General features: G+C 38.2%; 1 protein-coding gene across 7 annotated transcripts in view; it reads right to left on the reverse strand.

Annotated features, from left to right (window-relative positions):
• The window catches only part of DIAPH2 (diaphanous related formin 2), a 322,676-nt gene that overhangs the window by 184,124 nt on the left and 122,090 nt on the right, over positions 1 to 16,462 (reverse strand). For all 7 annotated transcript variants that reach the window (XM_033137161.1, XM_033137162.1, XM_033137160.1 and 4 more), the window contains 2 exons: positions 9,110 to 9,349; positions 3,865 to 3,994 (listed from right to left, as the gene is read on the reverse strand). In XM_033137161.1, coding sequence (XP_032993052.1) covers positions 3,865 to 3,994; positions 9,110 to 9,349 — 370 coding nt within the window. The remainder of the gene's footprint in view (positions 1 to 3,864; positions 3,995 to 9,109; positions 9,350 to 16,462) is intronic.

Here is a 16,462-nt window from a genome sequence, read left to right on the forward strand (position 1 = left end):
AGGATTTATCAAACATGTCTAGTAACCAGTAAGGCTTTGTGAAAGAGATTTTTTTTTATAAGTTTAGTTAAAAAATAAAAAGAAACTCTACGACTACTATGTAGACTAATGGGGATCTATCAAAAGCATATTTAGTATTTATTTAAGCACCTAGCTCTTTACTTGCTTTTGAATTCTCTCTCTCTCTCTCTCTCTCTCTCTCTCTCACACACACACACACACACATACTTTGTGACATCATTTTTGTCTGAAACTTGGAAAATGTAACATTCTTGATTCTGGGATATGCAGTCAGGAGTGAATTTGCTCTGATACAAATCACTATGATCTGGAACTAAAGAACTGTTAGTGAAGGGAAATTAACCAAGAGCACTGATCTGCATACTGGGAGCCTGCTTTGCCTCTGAGAGGAGCTCACAGCTACTTGGTCTCCCCCACCCCCATCATTCTGAACAAACCAAGATTTGGCTTAGAATGTTCTTCAGACCTGGGCCTGTTGTTGTGCTCTCTCCTTGCTAAGCACTCAATCATGCACTTCTCCTGATCACAACGGAGCTCATAGACACAAGCAGCAGCTCGTGTTTAGGGTCTCTTCTTCAGATATCAAAGGTGATGGGGGCCTAGGCATGCAACACTATGTGGCAGGTAAAGTGGCACGACCCTGCTTCTCCAACATTATGTGCTATTTCTTCCGCGACGGGGTGAGCTCCCGTTGCTCTGTCCCTGCTCCTGCCAACCTAGCAGTTCAAAAGCACATCAAAGTGCAAGTAGATAAATACAGTGAGGGGGGGAAGTATTTGATCCCCTGCTAAATTTGCCCATTTGCCCTCTGACAAAGAAATGACCAGTCCATAATTTTAATGGTAGGTTTATTGTAGCTGTGAGAAACGGAATAACAACAGGAAAACCCCCAGAAACCCAGAAGACAAAAGTAAGAGATTGATGTGCATTATAATGAGTGAAATAAGTGTTTGATCCCCTATCAACCAGCCAGATGTCAGGCTACCTGGTATCTTCACTGTATGTAACGAGCTGAGATTAGAAGCACCTGCTGTAAGGGAGAGGTCTTACCTGTAATCCCATCTTGTTACAGTACCTGTACAAAAGGCACCTGTGGACAGAAGCAATCAATCCAGCAGATTCCAAAGTAGCCACCATGACCATGACCAAAGAGCTGTCCAAGGATGTCAGGGACAAGATTGTAGACCTCCACAAGTCTGGACTGGGCTACAAGACTATTCCCAAGCAGCTTGGTGAGAAGGTGACAAGTTGTTGCAATATTTCGCAAGTGGAAGAAACACAAAATAACTGTCAACCTCCCTCAGTCTGGGTATCCATACAAGATCTCATCTCGCGGAGTTGCAATGATCAGGAGAACAGAGATGAAGCAGCCTAGAACTACACGGGGGGAACTTGTCAATGATCTCAGGGCAGCTGGGACTATAGTCACCATGAAAACAGTTGGTAACACACTTTGCCGTGAAGCACAGAGATCTTGCAGAGCCTGCAAGGTCCCCTTGCTCAAGACAGCACATGTACAGGCCCATCTGCAGTTTGCCAGTGCACATCTGAATGACCCAGAGGAGAACTGGTGAAAGTGTTGTGGTCAGATGAGACCAAAATCGAGCAATTGGCATCAACTCAACTCGCTGTGTTTGGAGGAGAAGGAATGTTGCATACGACCCCAAGAACACCACCCCCACCATCAAACATAGAGGGGGACATATTATACTTTGGGGGTGTTTTTCTGCTAAGGGGACAGGACACCTTCACTGCATTGAAGGGACGATGGATGGGACCATGTATCATCAAATCTTGGGTGAGCACCTCCTTCCCTCAGCCAGGGCATTGAAAATGGGTTGAGGATGGGTATTCCAGCATGACAATGACCCAAAACACACGGCCAGGGCAACAAAGGAGTGGCTCAAGAAGAAGCACATTAAGGTCCTAGAGTGGCCTAGCCAGTCTCCAGACCTTAATCCCATCAAAAATCTGTGGAGGGAGCTGAAGGTTTGAGTAGCTACACATCAGCCTCGAAATCTTACTGACTTGCAGAGGATCTGCAAAGAGGAGTGGGACAAAATACCTCCTGAGATGTGTGCAAACCTGGTGGCCACCAACAAGAAACGTCTGACCTCTGTAACTGCCAACAAGTCTTTTGCCATGAAGTACTAAGTTATCTTTTGCAAAGGGATCAAATACTAATTTCACTCATTATAATGCACATCAATCTCTTACTTTTGACTTCTGGGTTTCTGGGGTTTTTCCTATTGTTATTCCGTTTCTCACAGCTACAATAAACCTACCATTAAAATTATGGACTGGTCATTTCCTAAACCTCTGCAGCCTTGCAGGATAAGAAAAAGCCAAGGAGTAAACCCTACAGAAATCCAGAGTAGAGTCCCAAATATGGTTGGATGGCACCTTCTACGTCTCCTTCCAGCAACTCCTTCAGCCAAGCTGGTGCCAAACATATTGCTCTGCTATCCTTTGGACATGGGAGGCAGCAGTTACGAGTTACCAATCTCTGCAGCCACAGCAGGTGCTGTGATTCTCCAGCAGTTTGATTTCGCCCCCGGAGGCACACTGCAATGTCTCCCAAGACAGACATATACCAACAACTATCCATTAATACATACCGTCCAAATACTTATGGAAATAGCAAGTGGGTATCAACACCTTTACTCTGCTTTTTTATCTAAATATTTGCAGAGCTATTTTCAAAAAGTGTATATGTATAGATATTTGAAAACTTCCATAAATAAATAAATAAATATGCCCAAGCAGTAGAAGATCTTTATCATTATTTACTATACTGCTCCTTGTATTCTGAACCAAAGGCAGAGTACTGTATTTTCCGGAGTATAAGATGACTGGGCGTATGAGACAACCCCCAACTTTTCCAGTTAAAATATAGAGTTTGAGATATACTCGACCCCAGATTCTCCACCTGGCGTATAAGACAACCCCCAACTTTTGAGAATATTTTCCTGGATTAAAAAGTAGTCTTATACGCCAGAATATACAGTATATTCTGATTTTTTAAGTATTGTACTTGATGGTGCCGATCAAACAAAAACTACATATTTGTTGTCTGATTCTGACAAATTCATGACAGAAAGAGTTACAAGTTTTGCTGCAGCAGTCCAAAAGCTGTGGATAAATTTTATTGAGGCTAAAATGGTAAATTGCAATGATTTAATTGAATTTTTTTAATTTAAACATTTATCTCAATGCTTTTAAATGTATTTGCATATTCAGTGCATTTGTGTGTGTGTGTGTGTGTGTGTGTAAGAGAGAGAGAGAGAGAGAGAGAGAGAGAGAGTTTAATACTTTTTAAACTTTACTATATAGTATATTGCTAGTATTTTGGTATATTTTAATGTAAATATATATCTATTTAACAACACTGTTCTTCAATATTGTATCAGTGTTATTTATTTATTTATTTATTTATTTAATTAAAACAATAAACAGTGTGTGTTGTGGAAAAGATGTTTTACAAAATTATGTTGCTGCAATTAATACTGATTTAAGTAGTTTTGCAACAGATAAGGAAAAGCATCATTGTGAGCATTATAATTGCACATATGGATAATAAAACAAGGTAGTTAGCAAGCTAAACATTATAATGATACCAATGTTACAAGGTGCTATGGTGTGTTATTACTGTTAGTGCTTCATAGAAAAACATTTTCCCTCTTTTCCTTAGGTCAATAAACATCTAGAAGGGGGGAAATTTATCTACGAGGATTATTAATGTTTACAGGTTACATAATCCTACAATCTAAAATGAAATGTTCCAAGCACTTTCCACACCTAAGTACATAGAAATTACTCTTAGTGCCTTATCTCGCCATATACCTTTGCTTGCGCTCTCCACATGTTCAAGTTCATCTGGGAATTTTAAGATGTCCCGATAATTCTCTTCACAAATTTCAGACAGAAAATGTAACAGTGTTGTTTTTTGATCAGAGGATTTAGTATCTCTAATCTGTAAAAAGAAAAAAAAAAATGAGGGAAATGCATTATTTCTTAGTAATACATTTTCCTGTTCTTTTTAAAGATACATTTTCATCATTTTACCCACAGTCCTGCATCTGCTTCCAGCTCTAAATCACACCATTTTCAAGGTAACACTAGACACATAATGTGGTCTTACAAGATTTTTATCCACAGACTGGAAAAAGAGCAAGCAAACATAGTAACAAAGAGAGAGAGAGAGAGAGAGAGAGAGAGAGAGAGAGAGAGAGAGAGAGAGAGAGAGAGAATTAGTTTACACACTGGAATGTTTGAATTTCACTGATATTTGCAATGAACATAATTTAGGTCCTGAAGGGGAAAAAATAACATTCCTGACCTCCTAATCACAGTCTGCACTGATCTTAACACTAACTGCAGTTAGCTTCGAACTACAATGTTCAACAAATATTTATATTTTTTTAATGCTCTAGATAGAGAACCATGATTACCATTAGCATCAGTCAGATGTAATGGTGCACTATGGTTAGATCTTAGTAGCAAAAGACAGGATTTTGCACACAAAATGAAAGAATAGACCATATGAGCTCATGGCACACTTCTGATTCTCCTAACCAAATGAAGGTGGTTACTGTACTAAACTATAGGTTCGATTATTAGACAGATATTTAGATGTTTTGCAACCACATGTAAACTTGATGGTCTGTCCCACAGCGGTGTGAGTGCATACACTATTACATGTCTCAAAGTGAAAAATAGCACCTAGTCACTTCAAAACTACCAACAAGATGTAGTAAGCTCCTGACTGCTAATGCAGTTTGCTTTCACTCAAATATTGCTTCTTTCTGTATCATATTTGTATAAATATTAACTGTTCAGTGAATCAACAATCATGAACGCTTCAGTGCATATATCAAAACTACTGCTCCTGCTTGCCAGCCTCGATACAGTACATGAATTCTAATGGCAGTCTCCTTTATTTAAGCAAAATTAAGTTCTGTGCTCGCTGCCAAGGGTTGTTTACAAATCACCGCTTTCTTCAATAACACCACATGCTGCAATATAACATCCGGAAAGATAATGCATTTTTAAGGATTTGCAATCAACATAAAGACATTAGTTTTGTAGCTAGCACTAGGCAGGTTTAATACATGCTTTCCTGGATGTATTTCTACATCTGCCACTAAACAATGCCCTTCCCCACTGCTCCATAACTAGAACAGTCTAAGGACAGATTTGCAGAAACAACCAGCATTGTGGTGGCTGATTTCAAAGCAATGTATTTTGCAAGGTGTTCATGTATAGCATCCATTAATCTGAAACTTGGGGTTTTCACTGCAAACCTCTTCCTAAAGTGCCATCTGTTGGTTCTGTAACATGGAATACACGGAAAACAAGTGGGGCATGGGAGCAAGGAGAGAATAAAAATGTTGAGAGAGAACTTTTACTCAATGAATTAAACAGTAATATATGATTTATTTTTAAACAAACGGCATTGAAGGCTGTTTTAAAAACATCAGCCTGAGCTTGGATCGTAATTAGAATAATTTGAGTCTTAACAATGGCAAATAGACTTTCACTTAAGCACTGCTGCAGATCACCACCGTAATGAACTAGCAAGCAATAATAAACAGCAAGTCACTGCCTACCATCAAGCATACTGTGTCTGGAACAACATCTTCATTCCAGTTATTTGCCTTTTCTGTTAAGTATTCATAGGCACACCAGCAACCTATAGTTGATTTATACCCTACAGAGGATTCTTACAACCGTATATTAGCGGCACAATTATAGTTTCATTTGACATTTTGACTCAGTTGCTTAAAAAAATAAAATCTTAATGATTATGAACTGTTACTTTTTAATTAGCCTCATTGCAAAATGCATTTGATGAATATAACTGTAAGTACACAACATAATGGCAGACTACAATGAAAATAACTTAGGTTTCTTTCAAAAAAACAAAATGACAGATTCTCATCTCAGTTTTCTAGATGGCTACTAAAGCTCACTGGTCCCAACATAAGCAAAATCTGTGGACATCATTTTATGGCTAGGGTGAAGCATGGGAACAGGCTGAAGAGTAAACCATTAAAAGAAGGCAGGGCAGATTTTGCAAATGTTCAATTATAAAATGTTTGGGGCTTCATTAACAATTAGTTATTTCAACACTGTAATCCTTACCATAGACATTCATCTTAACATCTTAACCTACACACTTCAAAAGGCTTGCTGAAGACCTTGCCATAGCTGCAAATGCCCTGCTTATTTCCAGACAATGACTATATTGCTATGTGCTCTACATGAAACTGCTTTACAAAAAGGTTTGAAAGCTCCAGCTGATTCAGAATGTAACTGCCCAGAAACTTTCAGAACAAAGTGGTTCCATCATATATACTCTATCAGCTGCAATAGCTACCTGTACATTTCCATGTCCAATCTAAAAGTGCTACTGGTGACATTTAATGCTAAATAGTTTGCAACCAATTATTTAAAGGACTCCTTGCATCTGAACAAACTTTTCTCATCTTTAAATTAGGATGGCCAGATGTCCTTCTTTACAGACGACACTCCACTACAGTGGAACCTAGGGTTATGGTGGGGATGCATTCCGGAGGCCCTGCCGCAACCTGAAAACACCGCAACCCAAAGCGTTGCACCTGCGCACACGCATGGAGTGATTTAGCGCTTCTGCGCGTGCACGAACCCAGAGGTAACCCATTGTGGTACTTCCGGGTTTGCGCCGGTTGCAAGTCGAGGGTGACGTAACCTGAGGCTCCACTGTATCTGAAAGGCCCTCCAGTGCAAATCCAGTTTAAAAAGAATGAATGCTAAGGAGGAAACAAGGGCATGAGACTAAGAGATGCACAGGTTACTTGGTCGGTCTTCCCCATTATGGTAAGATGTTTTGTATTACTTTTAAAATTACGGTAATTATTTCTAGATTTGCATATAAACATATAAATTAGCATATGAAATTTTGCTTTGTTCTCATTCTCTCTCCAACCCTGCTTGGCAATCAAAAAATCCCAGTGCTATTTTATATAGACAGCATGACTCTTATATAAGTGTCCCAAGCAGGATATTATCCCAGTGGAGTTCTCCGAAAGGTAGGGTCCTAGATTGTCATATCATATAGCCATGTTCTTTCACTTATGTACTTAACACTTTGTTTTAATGAAAATACTCTATGGCACACCCATTTTGAGACACTTAACGTTTCATTTACTTATTCATACTAAGCTATCATACTAAGGGTTTGTTAGAACCGATGTCTAACCTTTTATTGCTAAAACTGTATCTTGCTATATGGGGCAGCAATTTGAGACAGCTACTGTAGAGACGTAATTGTTCATTACTTGGATTCCCAACCAGCACTTCTAATGTACTACTTAGAATTGTTGGTCCACCATCTCGGAAATAACGCATTCATAAATCCATGATCCTATACTGAAATGTGTGTGTGTGTGTGTGTGTGTGTGTTACTGCTTATGTCAGACTAGCATTTTGCAAAACTATTTTTTAGACCTACAGAACTGAGGCCAGTTGTAACTGTTTGATTTTAAGTTATTCAATTTCCCCTGTAATGTTATTTTTGACTACAAGATCTGCGAAGCAATTTTTGCTGAAGCAGCCAAAGTGGACTTTGAATATACGAAGAATTATGTAAGTTTTCAGTTTGGTATATTAAAAATTAAATCCGATCATAAAAGGGTTATTTATCTGTGGGAATTAACTTTTTCCCATTAGATATGTTTACTCAGCTTATATTTTAAATTGTGCCAACAGAATATCAGAATGGGAAATTTTTAAACAGGCCAACAAATGTCCATTTTAGCGCATATAGAGCAGGCCAGATCGAACACCCTGAGCCTGTATCCTACAGGACAATAAAACTGAACTAGGATAGATTCCTCTATTTACTTCACAATTTTGTAGGTCAGTCGTATGATTTCAAAATTAAATAGCTGGTCAAAGTATACAAGCTTATTAACTATTGGGTAGCTTTATAGCCCTGTAACAGATATATACAATCTTGTTGACAATATCAATTTTTACATACATAATTTTTAACACACACACACACTGTATGTAAAATTTGGGACCAAGATAGTTGCAACTAATTCCCCATGCTTCAAATTTAGCAGTACACATGGGGATGGGGGAGGGAGACCTTAAAACCAGGTTAATCCATGCTTGATTCATCTACATGTCTCGGTATACAAACAGATTTAAGCAGTAACCATTTTCATAACATGCATTTCCAAATGATGTTGTAATCTTTTACATTCACCCAAATAATTTTTCACTGTGGTTTAAAATAATAATTTAAAAGAAAAAAAAAAAATCCAAAATATGTGAAGTGATTACATAGTGTTTTCCATCTATTTCACAACGTAAATAACAAAACTTTGTGTGGGGCTTCTAAGAAATATTGTACCCAAACACCCCACTTGAATCCACAGTTGAGCAGACTTCTTTATAAAATATATTTCAACTGGATATTTCAAAACATATTTTAATCAGATTTAAGAAAAACTTCTAGAAATTTCCAATCAGTATTAGATATTTTACCGTATTTTTCTGTGTATAACACGCCCTGTGTATAAAACGCCCCCTATTTTTGGGGACTCAAAATTAAGAAAATGCACTATGCACAATCCGTGTATAAGACAACCTCCTATTTTAAACTTTAAGGGGAAAATATAGTCTTATACACAGAAAAATACGCTATTTTATTATTAACTTCATTGATGCCAAATAGGAATATGGTGTTTCCGTCCCAATTCTACCAGAAACTTTTCAATGAAATTCAGGATTCTTTCCTTGGGTTGAACGTTCACATATCAGCCTAGCAGGAACATTTATTGATCTATAAGAGTAAGCAATGTTAACAAACAGATCTTCCATCTCACTACTTGCATAAGAAGGTCACCTGCGCAAGAGGGGCAAGTGCCAGGTAACAACTTGTTAATTGCTCTTAAAGTATTATTTCCAAGCTAACATCTGCCAAGAAATAAGACTGTATAGGTAAATATTCAGGAACCAGAGGCAACATTATAGCAACATTTAAAGTAATTCGACACTACCAGCAACAGTTATGTATTTTTGTGTAGCTTAGGCTTACCTTGCAAAGAAAGCTAATATTAAAGCCAAGTGACTGAGCATTTCTTGAGCCTGAATTCATGTAGTTTCCTATCAGTAGCACAAGTTCCAACAGTCTGCTAAAATTTTCACTCTTCTTCAGTTCCTCACAGGCGATTGTTACTGCCATGATCCCAGGCTTGATATTGTTTATGTGCTCTTCAAATGTAAGTTTGAAAAGGATGCCATTGAGGCGAGGCCGTAACATTTTCACTGAGCTCATCTGAAAGATAAGAAAGAGCTTGTGGAGTATGTGCAAAAACACTCTTCATGCAATACATCAGAACAATATGATCACTTTTAAAATATTATTTTCCATAATGTACATATGCCACCTGCAGAGACATATTTGCTCTACTTCCCATAGTAGTAGCAGAAGCCCATGTTTCTTTATTCCTGAGACACAATTACTGAACATTTTTACCATTTAGGTAAAAAAGAAAAATGGTAAAGGACCCCTGGATGGTTACACCTAAAGGCAACTATGGGGTTGTGGCACCCATCTTGCTTTCAGGCCAAGGGAGCCGGCGTTTGTCCACAGACAGCTTTTCAGGTCATGTGGTCAGCTTGACTAAACCACTTCTGGCACAATGGAACACTGTGACCGAAACCAGAGCACACGGAAACACCGTTTACCTTCCCACCGCAGCAGTACCTATTTATCTACTTGCACTGGCATGCTTTCAAACTGCTAGGTTGGCAGAAGCTGGGAAAGAGCAATGGGAGCTCACCCTGTTGTGGGGATTCGAACCACTGACCTTCCGAATGGCAAGCCCAAGAGGCTCAGTGGTTTAGACCACAGTGCCACCCGCGTCCCTGTAAGTAGTATGACTCAAGGATTTTACCATGCATAAACAAAACATTACTGATTCTGAAGACCCTTTTTCCTCCCTTCAGAAAACATCTCTCTTTTCTCCTCATGCCATCTTATTTTACCATCTACAGGTAGGTAGCCGTGTTGGTCTTCCATAGTCAAAACAAAATAAAAAAATAAATTCCATCCAGTAGCACCTTAGAGACCAGCTAAGTTTGTTCATGGTGTGAGCTTTTGTGTGCATGCACACTTCTTCAGATACCATTTTACCATCTTCATTCATCTCTACAGTATGCAGCAGTGGGCTTTTAAACAGTATTATTCCATTAATCTCTGCCTATCCTTCACCATTTCCCCTTTATTTGTGTCCTTTTCTCATGTTGTTGTCTTTTAGACTGAACGCCCAGGGACTGGATCTCTTTTAATATAATATCAGTACAATGCCTAGTTGTTGACATGTTTTAGTATCCTTGTCACTGATATTCACAATGTAATAACCTGTTGATTCTTCCCACCCACTCTCATCAACCCCTTTCTTTTGTTCTTGCAAGGAGATAAAAGGGAACATTCCCATATAGCTCTATTTCCTTTTTCCTATTCACACACTTCATGATTCTTGCTCTCTTCTTCCCGTTCCTGCTATTCAAAAGAAGCTATTGATAGGGAAAAGGGAGAAAATTCAACCTTCAGAGGGCTGAATGAGACAAAGGGTGACACACACATTTCCAAATCCTACTTCAACAATTATTTTGTTTCCCAGCATAGATGCCCCAGTTAGAAACACTGGGAGCAGAAGACACAGTCTCACTTTGCACAGGATGCTAAACCGAACCATAGCTTAGCACAATTGTGCAGGCACCTGGAGAAATCCTAGCCACTTTGTTCCTCCTCCAGTCCCGCTGGCATGGCTTGGCTTAGCAAGTTGTCAGAATCTAGACTCATGGCTTATCTTATCCAGATAGCTGCAAGATGTAAACCCAATTTTAAGAAACAAAACCTTGGTTATAGCTCAATTGGAGCAGAACAAGCCACAAGCCAGGGTTTCACAATAACCAGGGCTCAGCTCACAACAGCACAGCAGCAGGAAGACTGGAAGAGTTTGCAGGGGTCAGCAAACCTTTTCAGCAGGAGGCAGGTCCACTGTCCCTCAGACCTTGTGGGGGGCCAGACTATTTTTTTTTGGGGGGGGGGCAAATTCCTATGCCCCACAAATAACCCAGAGATGTGTTTTAAATAAAAGGACACATTCTACTCATGTAAAATCAAGCTGATTCCCGGAATGTCTGCGGGCTGGATAGAAGGCGATGGACCGGATCCGGCCCCTGGGCCTTAGTTTGCCTACCCATGATCTAAGAGCATCATTTGGCTTAACAATGTGTGCAAACTGGGGCATTTAGTGTTTAATGAAATAGTAACAAAAATTAGCAAGAATAGGGTAATAAATGTAATATAAATGTGTATACCACTTTGTAATTTATGAGGGCCATATACTAATTACTGCACATTTATTCATAATTTGAGATGTTTTCCAAATATATGCCATTTGGAATTATTGTTAGTTATTTAACACAGAACCAAAACAAATGAACAAAAACCCTCCTATGATCAGGTTTATGGAAGGAAAAATATTTAATTAATACTAACTTAATCAAAACTGGTTTTTTCCCCCTTTGACAATAGGAGGGGAAATGATTTGAAACTCCATTGTATGTTTAAGCCATGTTCAAAGCCAGTCATGAATCTGTAGGAACATAATAGTTATTGGGTGTACAAAAATAATGCCACAGGCAGATAAAATCATTAAAAGCTTCTAGTCTCACAACAGCATTCAGCCAGACTAAGCCATATAAGCACCTAAAAGTATTTGATTGAAACCAGTGACAGTTGTCAGATGTGATCTTTTACTGCATTTCAGATGCCTTACTCTTTTTTTAATGATTCATTGCATAAGTGCTCTAGGTCACTGGCCACAAATGTGCATTATGCAAGGGTTTATTTGTATTATGAGGTCATTGTCCATCAAAATGCTACCAAGGGAATTTCATTATTTTGAGTTGATCCTACACTTTATTAAAAGGGGGAGGAAGAGGCATTGACAGATTTTTATAACTGTTACAAGTGCGTTATTTCCCTATGGAGCATCTGATTTATGCTTTTGCTACTTACAAGATTTCTAAACAGTGTTCTAGTCCTGTCACTGAAAATAATCAGACCTCCCTTTGAACAGATGGGGGATTCAGTCAACCATATCCCCCTCTCCCAACAGGTTTAGTTTCTGAGCCAACACAAAGTGAGAATCAAGTGGGATTTGATGGTCTAGAGCAGGGGCAGGTAGAAAGCAGACTAAGATTTGCTACTGGGTTTCTGGGTCCTTTTCAAAAGATAAAAAAAGATGTTTGACATCTAATTGTTTAATGATAGCAACCATTTCCCCCTAAGAAATAGGGTGCTAAAATGAAGAAAGCAGAGGGGTAACGGTGGAACCAGCAATCCCCACCCCTTTGAATGGACTGTGAGGTCATGATGGTGGCCTTGTTTCCTCATCAACATAAGCCAGAGTACTACTCACCATAGCTGCACATATGTACTGATTCCCCTTCAGGCTTCTAAAGACAGTCAATCTTTGGCTTAGCAAAACTCAAGGTCATAGTTAAGGTCTTTCTCCCTTAGCCATGACTTGTAACCACAGGACAAAACTTGGCTATATGTTGTGGTTAAGGAGGAGAAACCTTAAACCCCGATCCCTGGTTTGGTTGAAAATCTGAGCCAAATATTGATTTAGCTACCTTGCTGACCTAAAAGACCTAGGGAGGGTGCAAAGCTGTAACAATCTCTTCAGCAGCTAGCACGTCTACGCTAAGCAGTGGCTTGCCTTGGTGTGGAATGGGAATTCAATCACTAAAAGCAAGTTTCTGATCTCAGAAGTGTCCTGTTCCTTAGTAACAGAAGAAGAGCCTGTTGGATCGGGCTGGATCAACCAGATGCCTATGAGAAGCCCAAAAGCAGGACAGTAATTCTAACTACCAGTATGTGGCCACCCCTTTCTAAACCACGATTTTCCAATTTGGCCAAGGAGGTAGAGTGGTGGGGGGTAAGCAGGTCCTGGAAGCGTGGTATGTCCTCATGCTGTATAAAGGGATTCAAGATATATGTATAATAGAGCCAGGCTGAGAAAATCTAACTTGTCTAACTTGTCTAAGACTTGTCCTGGTCTAACAGGGATTCTGTATATTTCAAAAACTCACTTCCAGCATTTTAGAAACAAGCACAGTTCCACTCAATTCACCCTCACTTGCTCTTTTTCTACAGTACCAATAAGAAAACAGAAAAAGAGGCTGCATTAAGAACTAGGAGGCATAGTTACATTGATAGTTATGGTTTGAAATAGGTTATATGTATGTGATAGTTAAATTGGACACTGGTTTTTTTGTAGGCTTCCCTGATGAAGAGCAGCAAATTGTCTACTAAATAATTAATAAATCTGGGTCTTGACTACTTAACTACTACACTTCATTATTAGATTCACTATTCTTTTCCTTTTTTGCACCAGTAAGAAACAAAACAGAAATCTTAGGATTTCATTTGAAGAGATTTCCAATACTGTGGCCTAGCACTTATTAGAAGTGTTTCTCAAATTTTGCTTCCTTTTCTTAGTATGGATAGGCGTAGTGTTAGCATTTTTTTTTGTTTTATTCACTGCTTTGTGGAAAAGAATATTTGGTTTTGAAGAGCCCATTTAAGCAAGTTAAGTTTCTACTTTAATATTAAAATGCAGGCACCAGTAGGATGCATTTATTACAAGTGCTGGCATATTAACCAGGCTATATAAAGTGCTAAATAATAATGGTAATAATAATGGTAACTAATCATACAAGAAGGTGTTTGGAAATTTGATTATAGGAGCTGACAGGAAAGCAATATAATCAAATGAAGTATTATTATCATCTTTTTATTATTTTTATTTCATAAATTTTATACATCACTTGAATTTTTTAAAAAATAAATCAAAGAGGTTTTACAAAATGATTAAAGTACCGGTAACTCACAACTTACACGCATTTACCCGCATTTCAACTTTACGTGGTTGGTTGAAATCACATAAATTAAATGCATGGAAGGCAAAGAGCTAAAAAGCTCATTTTGTACAAGCTTTACTTGGCACAGCTTTGAAACTTTCACACTTGCTTACTGTGCTCTGGGATGCTCTCACAAGACCGTGCAGGCACTTAGTCGGCCTTGTAGATCTCGTATGAGCCTCCCAGAGCATAGTAAGCAAGATGGAGAGCTTACAAACTATCTGCCTTGCTTAGAGGGAGGGGCTCAAGACCCATCTGACGTGCCACTTCTGGAAGAGAAGATTGGTCATGCATTGGTTTTGACTATATGCTTTTTGCATATGAGCCCCATCCCTGGAATGTTAGTTCTGCTTAAGATGCGAGTTACCTGTATGTCACTAACCTATACAACTCACAGTGAATCATTAGCAACAATACTGCTTCAAGATTAACAGGTGAGTTTTTACTCTCAGAGGCTTACAATAGCACACTGTGGCAGCAAAGGCTGGAAACTCCTCTTTGCTATCTGTCATTAAATTTCATCTCACTCATATGAGATGTGAAACTTCATTTGATTCTAAGATATAACTCCAAAAAACTGTAGTTCATTAGAATATATAATTCATCTTAATGCTTCATCTAAATGAAAATGTGATGCTCCAATTTTCATGCACAAATAAGAATATTAAGCTAATTAGTCTGTTATAATAAGTAACCTAATTACAAAGTGTGACTTTTCTAAATGAATTTTAAACATCTAATTTTGACCTTTATTAGGTTTGATGGGTATATTGATTATCCAATTAAAACCTTATATTAATAATTAACTTACCTAATTTGTATATGCAAATAGGTATACACATTCTGAAAAGAAAAACTTCAAATAGAAGGCAGCCTTTCAATCATCCTCTTCTTACTTAACCTGTTCTTAATAGCAGTATCCAGATTATTATAGCAAGAGGCCTTTTAGCCAAGCTATGATCTATAATTGCCACCTGAACAGGAGAAATCTCCATACACTGTCAAGTTAACCCGATTTTTTATTAGAACCTAATGCTTCAATGTCAGATGTATGTGCACAGAATTGATTTCTCCCTCTTACAGAGAGGAGAAGAGAACATCCATGTATATTAGGCGTATATACACCTATTTCGATACAGCTTGGCAAAGAGTTCCTAAAACACACTCAATACAATAAAAAACTGTGAATACTCAATGATAATGCAATGTTATAGGTGATGTGGCATTTAAAACATACATTGTAAATCCTACAGATGGAAAAGCCTTGACATTGAGCTCTATTGAAATTAATTAGCGTACAGCCAACCAGAAGGGTGTGTGAATAGTATGGCCTTCTCACCATACTTCTTTCTTGATTCCCCCTTTGAAGTAATTCTCCTTTTAAAGAAGGCATTGGAGGTTAAATTCCCACATATGTATATAACATGTAGTTTGATAGTAACACTCTCTTCCCAAAACAAATATAGGAGAAAAGAAGAAGAGTTTGGATTTGATACACCGCTTTATCACTACCCGAAGGAGTCTCGAAGTAGCTATACAAAATTGGGATAAGCCTTAAGAAGGACAATGAGATAATATTATTCTAAGATTAATTTATTGTTTAAAATAGGGAAGAGCTGTGGAAGGCTTAGCTACCATGAATACATTTCAAAAATAAAGATATAAACAAGTGAGCATCTATCAATAGTAGGTAGAAAAGGGTGGAAATAGCTTTTGATTGAAGCTTCACAGTTTCCTGAAAATGAGCATTTGAATGAAATTTTACACAAAGCAAACAGATTATATTATAATATAAAGGCAAAGAAGCAGTCAGACTGTATGCTGAAAATAAAAAGCACAGCCTTAGGCAAAACATTTAGTTCAAAATCACTTTATGAAGTCTATGTTCAGTGATCTACAGCCAGGTAAATCTTTATTCAATCCAGCAGAATTACTTCTGATATGTGCAAGGATAATGGATTTGGGTGTTTACGGGTTGTTTCAAGTATGGATTTTCAAATATACACAATAACAATTCCCCCTTCTCCTAGGAACACCACCTCAACCTAGTCTTAAAACTTAATTCACATGTTTAGGAACTGAAGGTGGCTTCACCCAGAAGTAACTAATGTTCACATGCTACGTAAATGGATTATTACTTGGTCAACTATAGTCATCAACCTAACATATAGTTTTAGACAACCAGGAATTTTATCCAATGCTTTTGCTTGTACTATAGGTCATAAAGAACAAAAGTGTCTGTGAAATCTACTTTGCACCAAAATAACAGCAGCAGTAGTGGACGCCTCAGGAGTCCTAGAAGACGTAATTGAAGCTTAAATGACATCTACGCTAAAACAAAAAAAACAAAAAAAAACCTGACCCAATGTTTTTTAGGAAAAAATATTCACGTGACTGTGGGAAAGACCCCCTAAAATGCCTCTAAGCACCCACTTTTTCCTGCACT

Source organism: Lacerta agilis, chromosome Z (assembly GCF_009819535.1).
Source record: "Lacerta agilis isolate rLacAgi1 chromosome Z, rLacAgi1.pri, whole genome shotgun sequence".
Lineage (NCBI taxonomy): Eukaryota > Metazoa > Chordata > Lepidosauria > Squamata > Lacertidae > Lacerta > Lacerta agilis.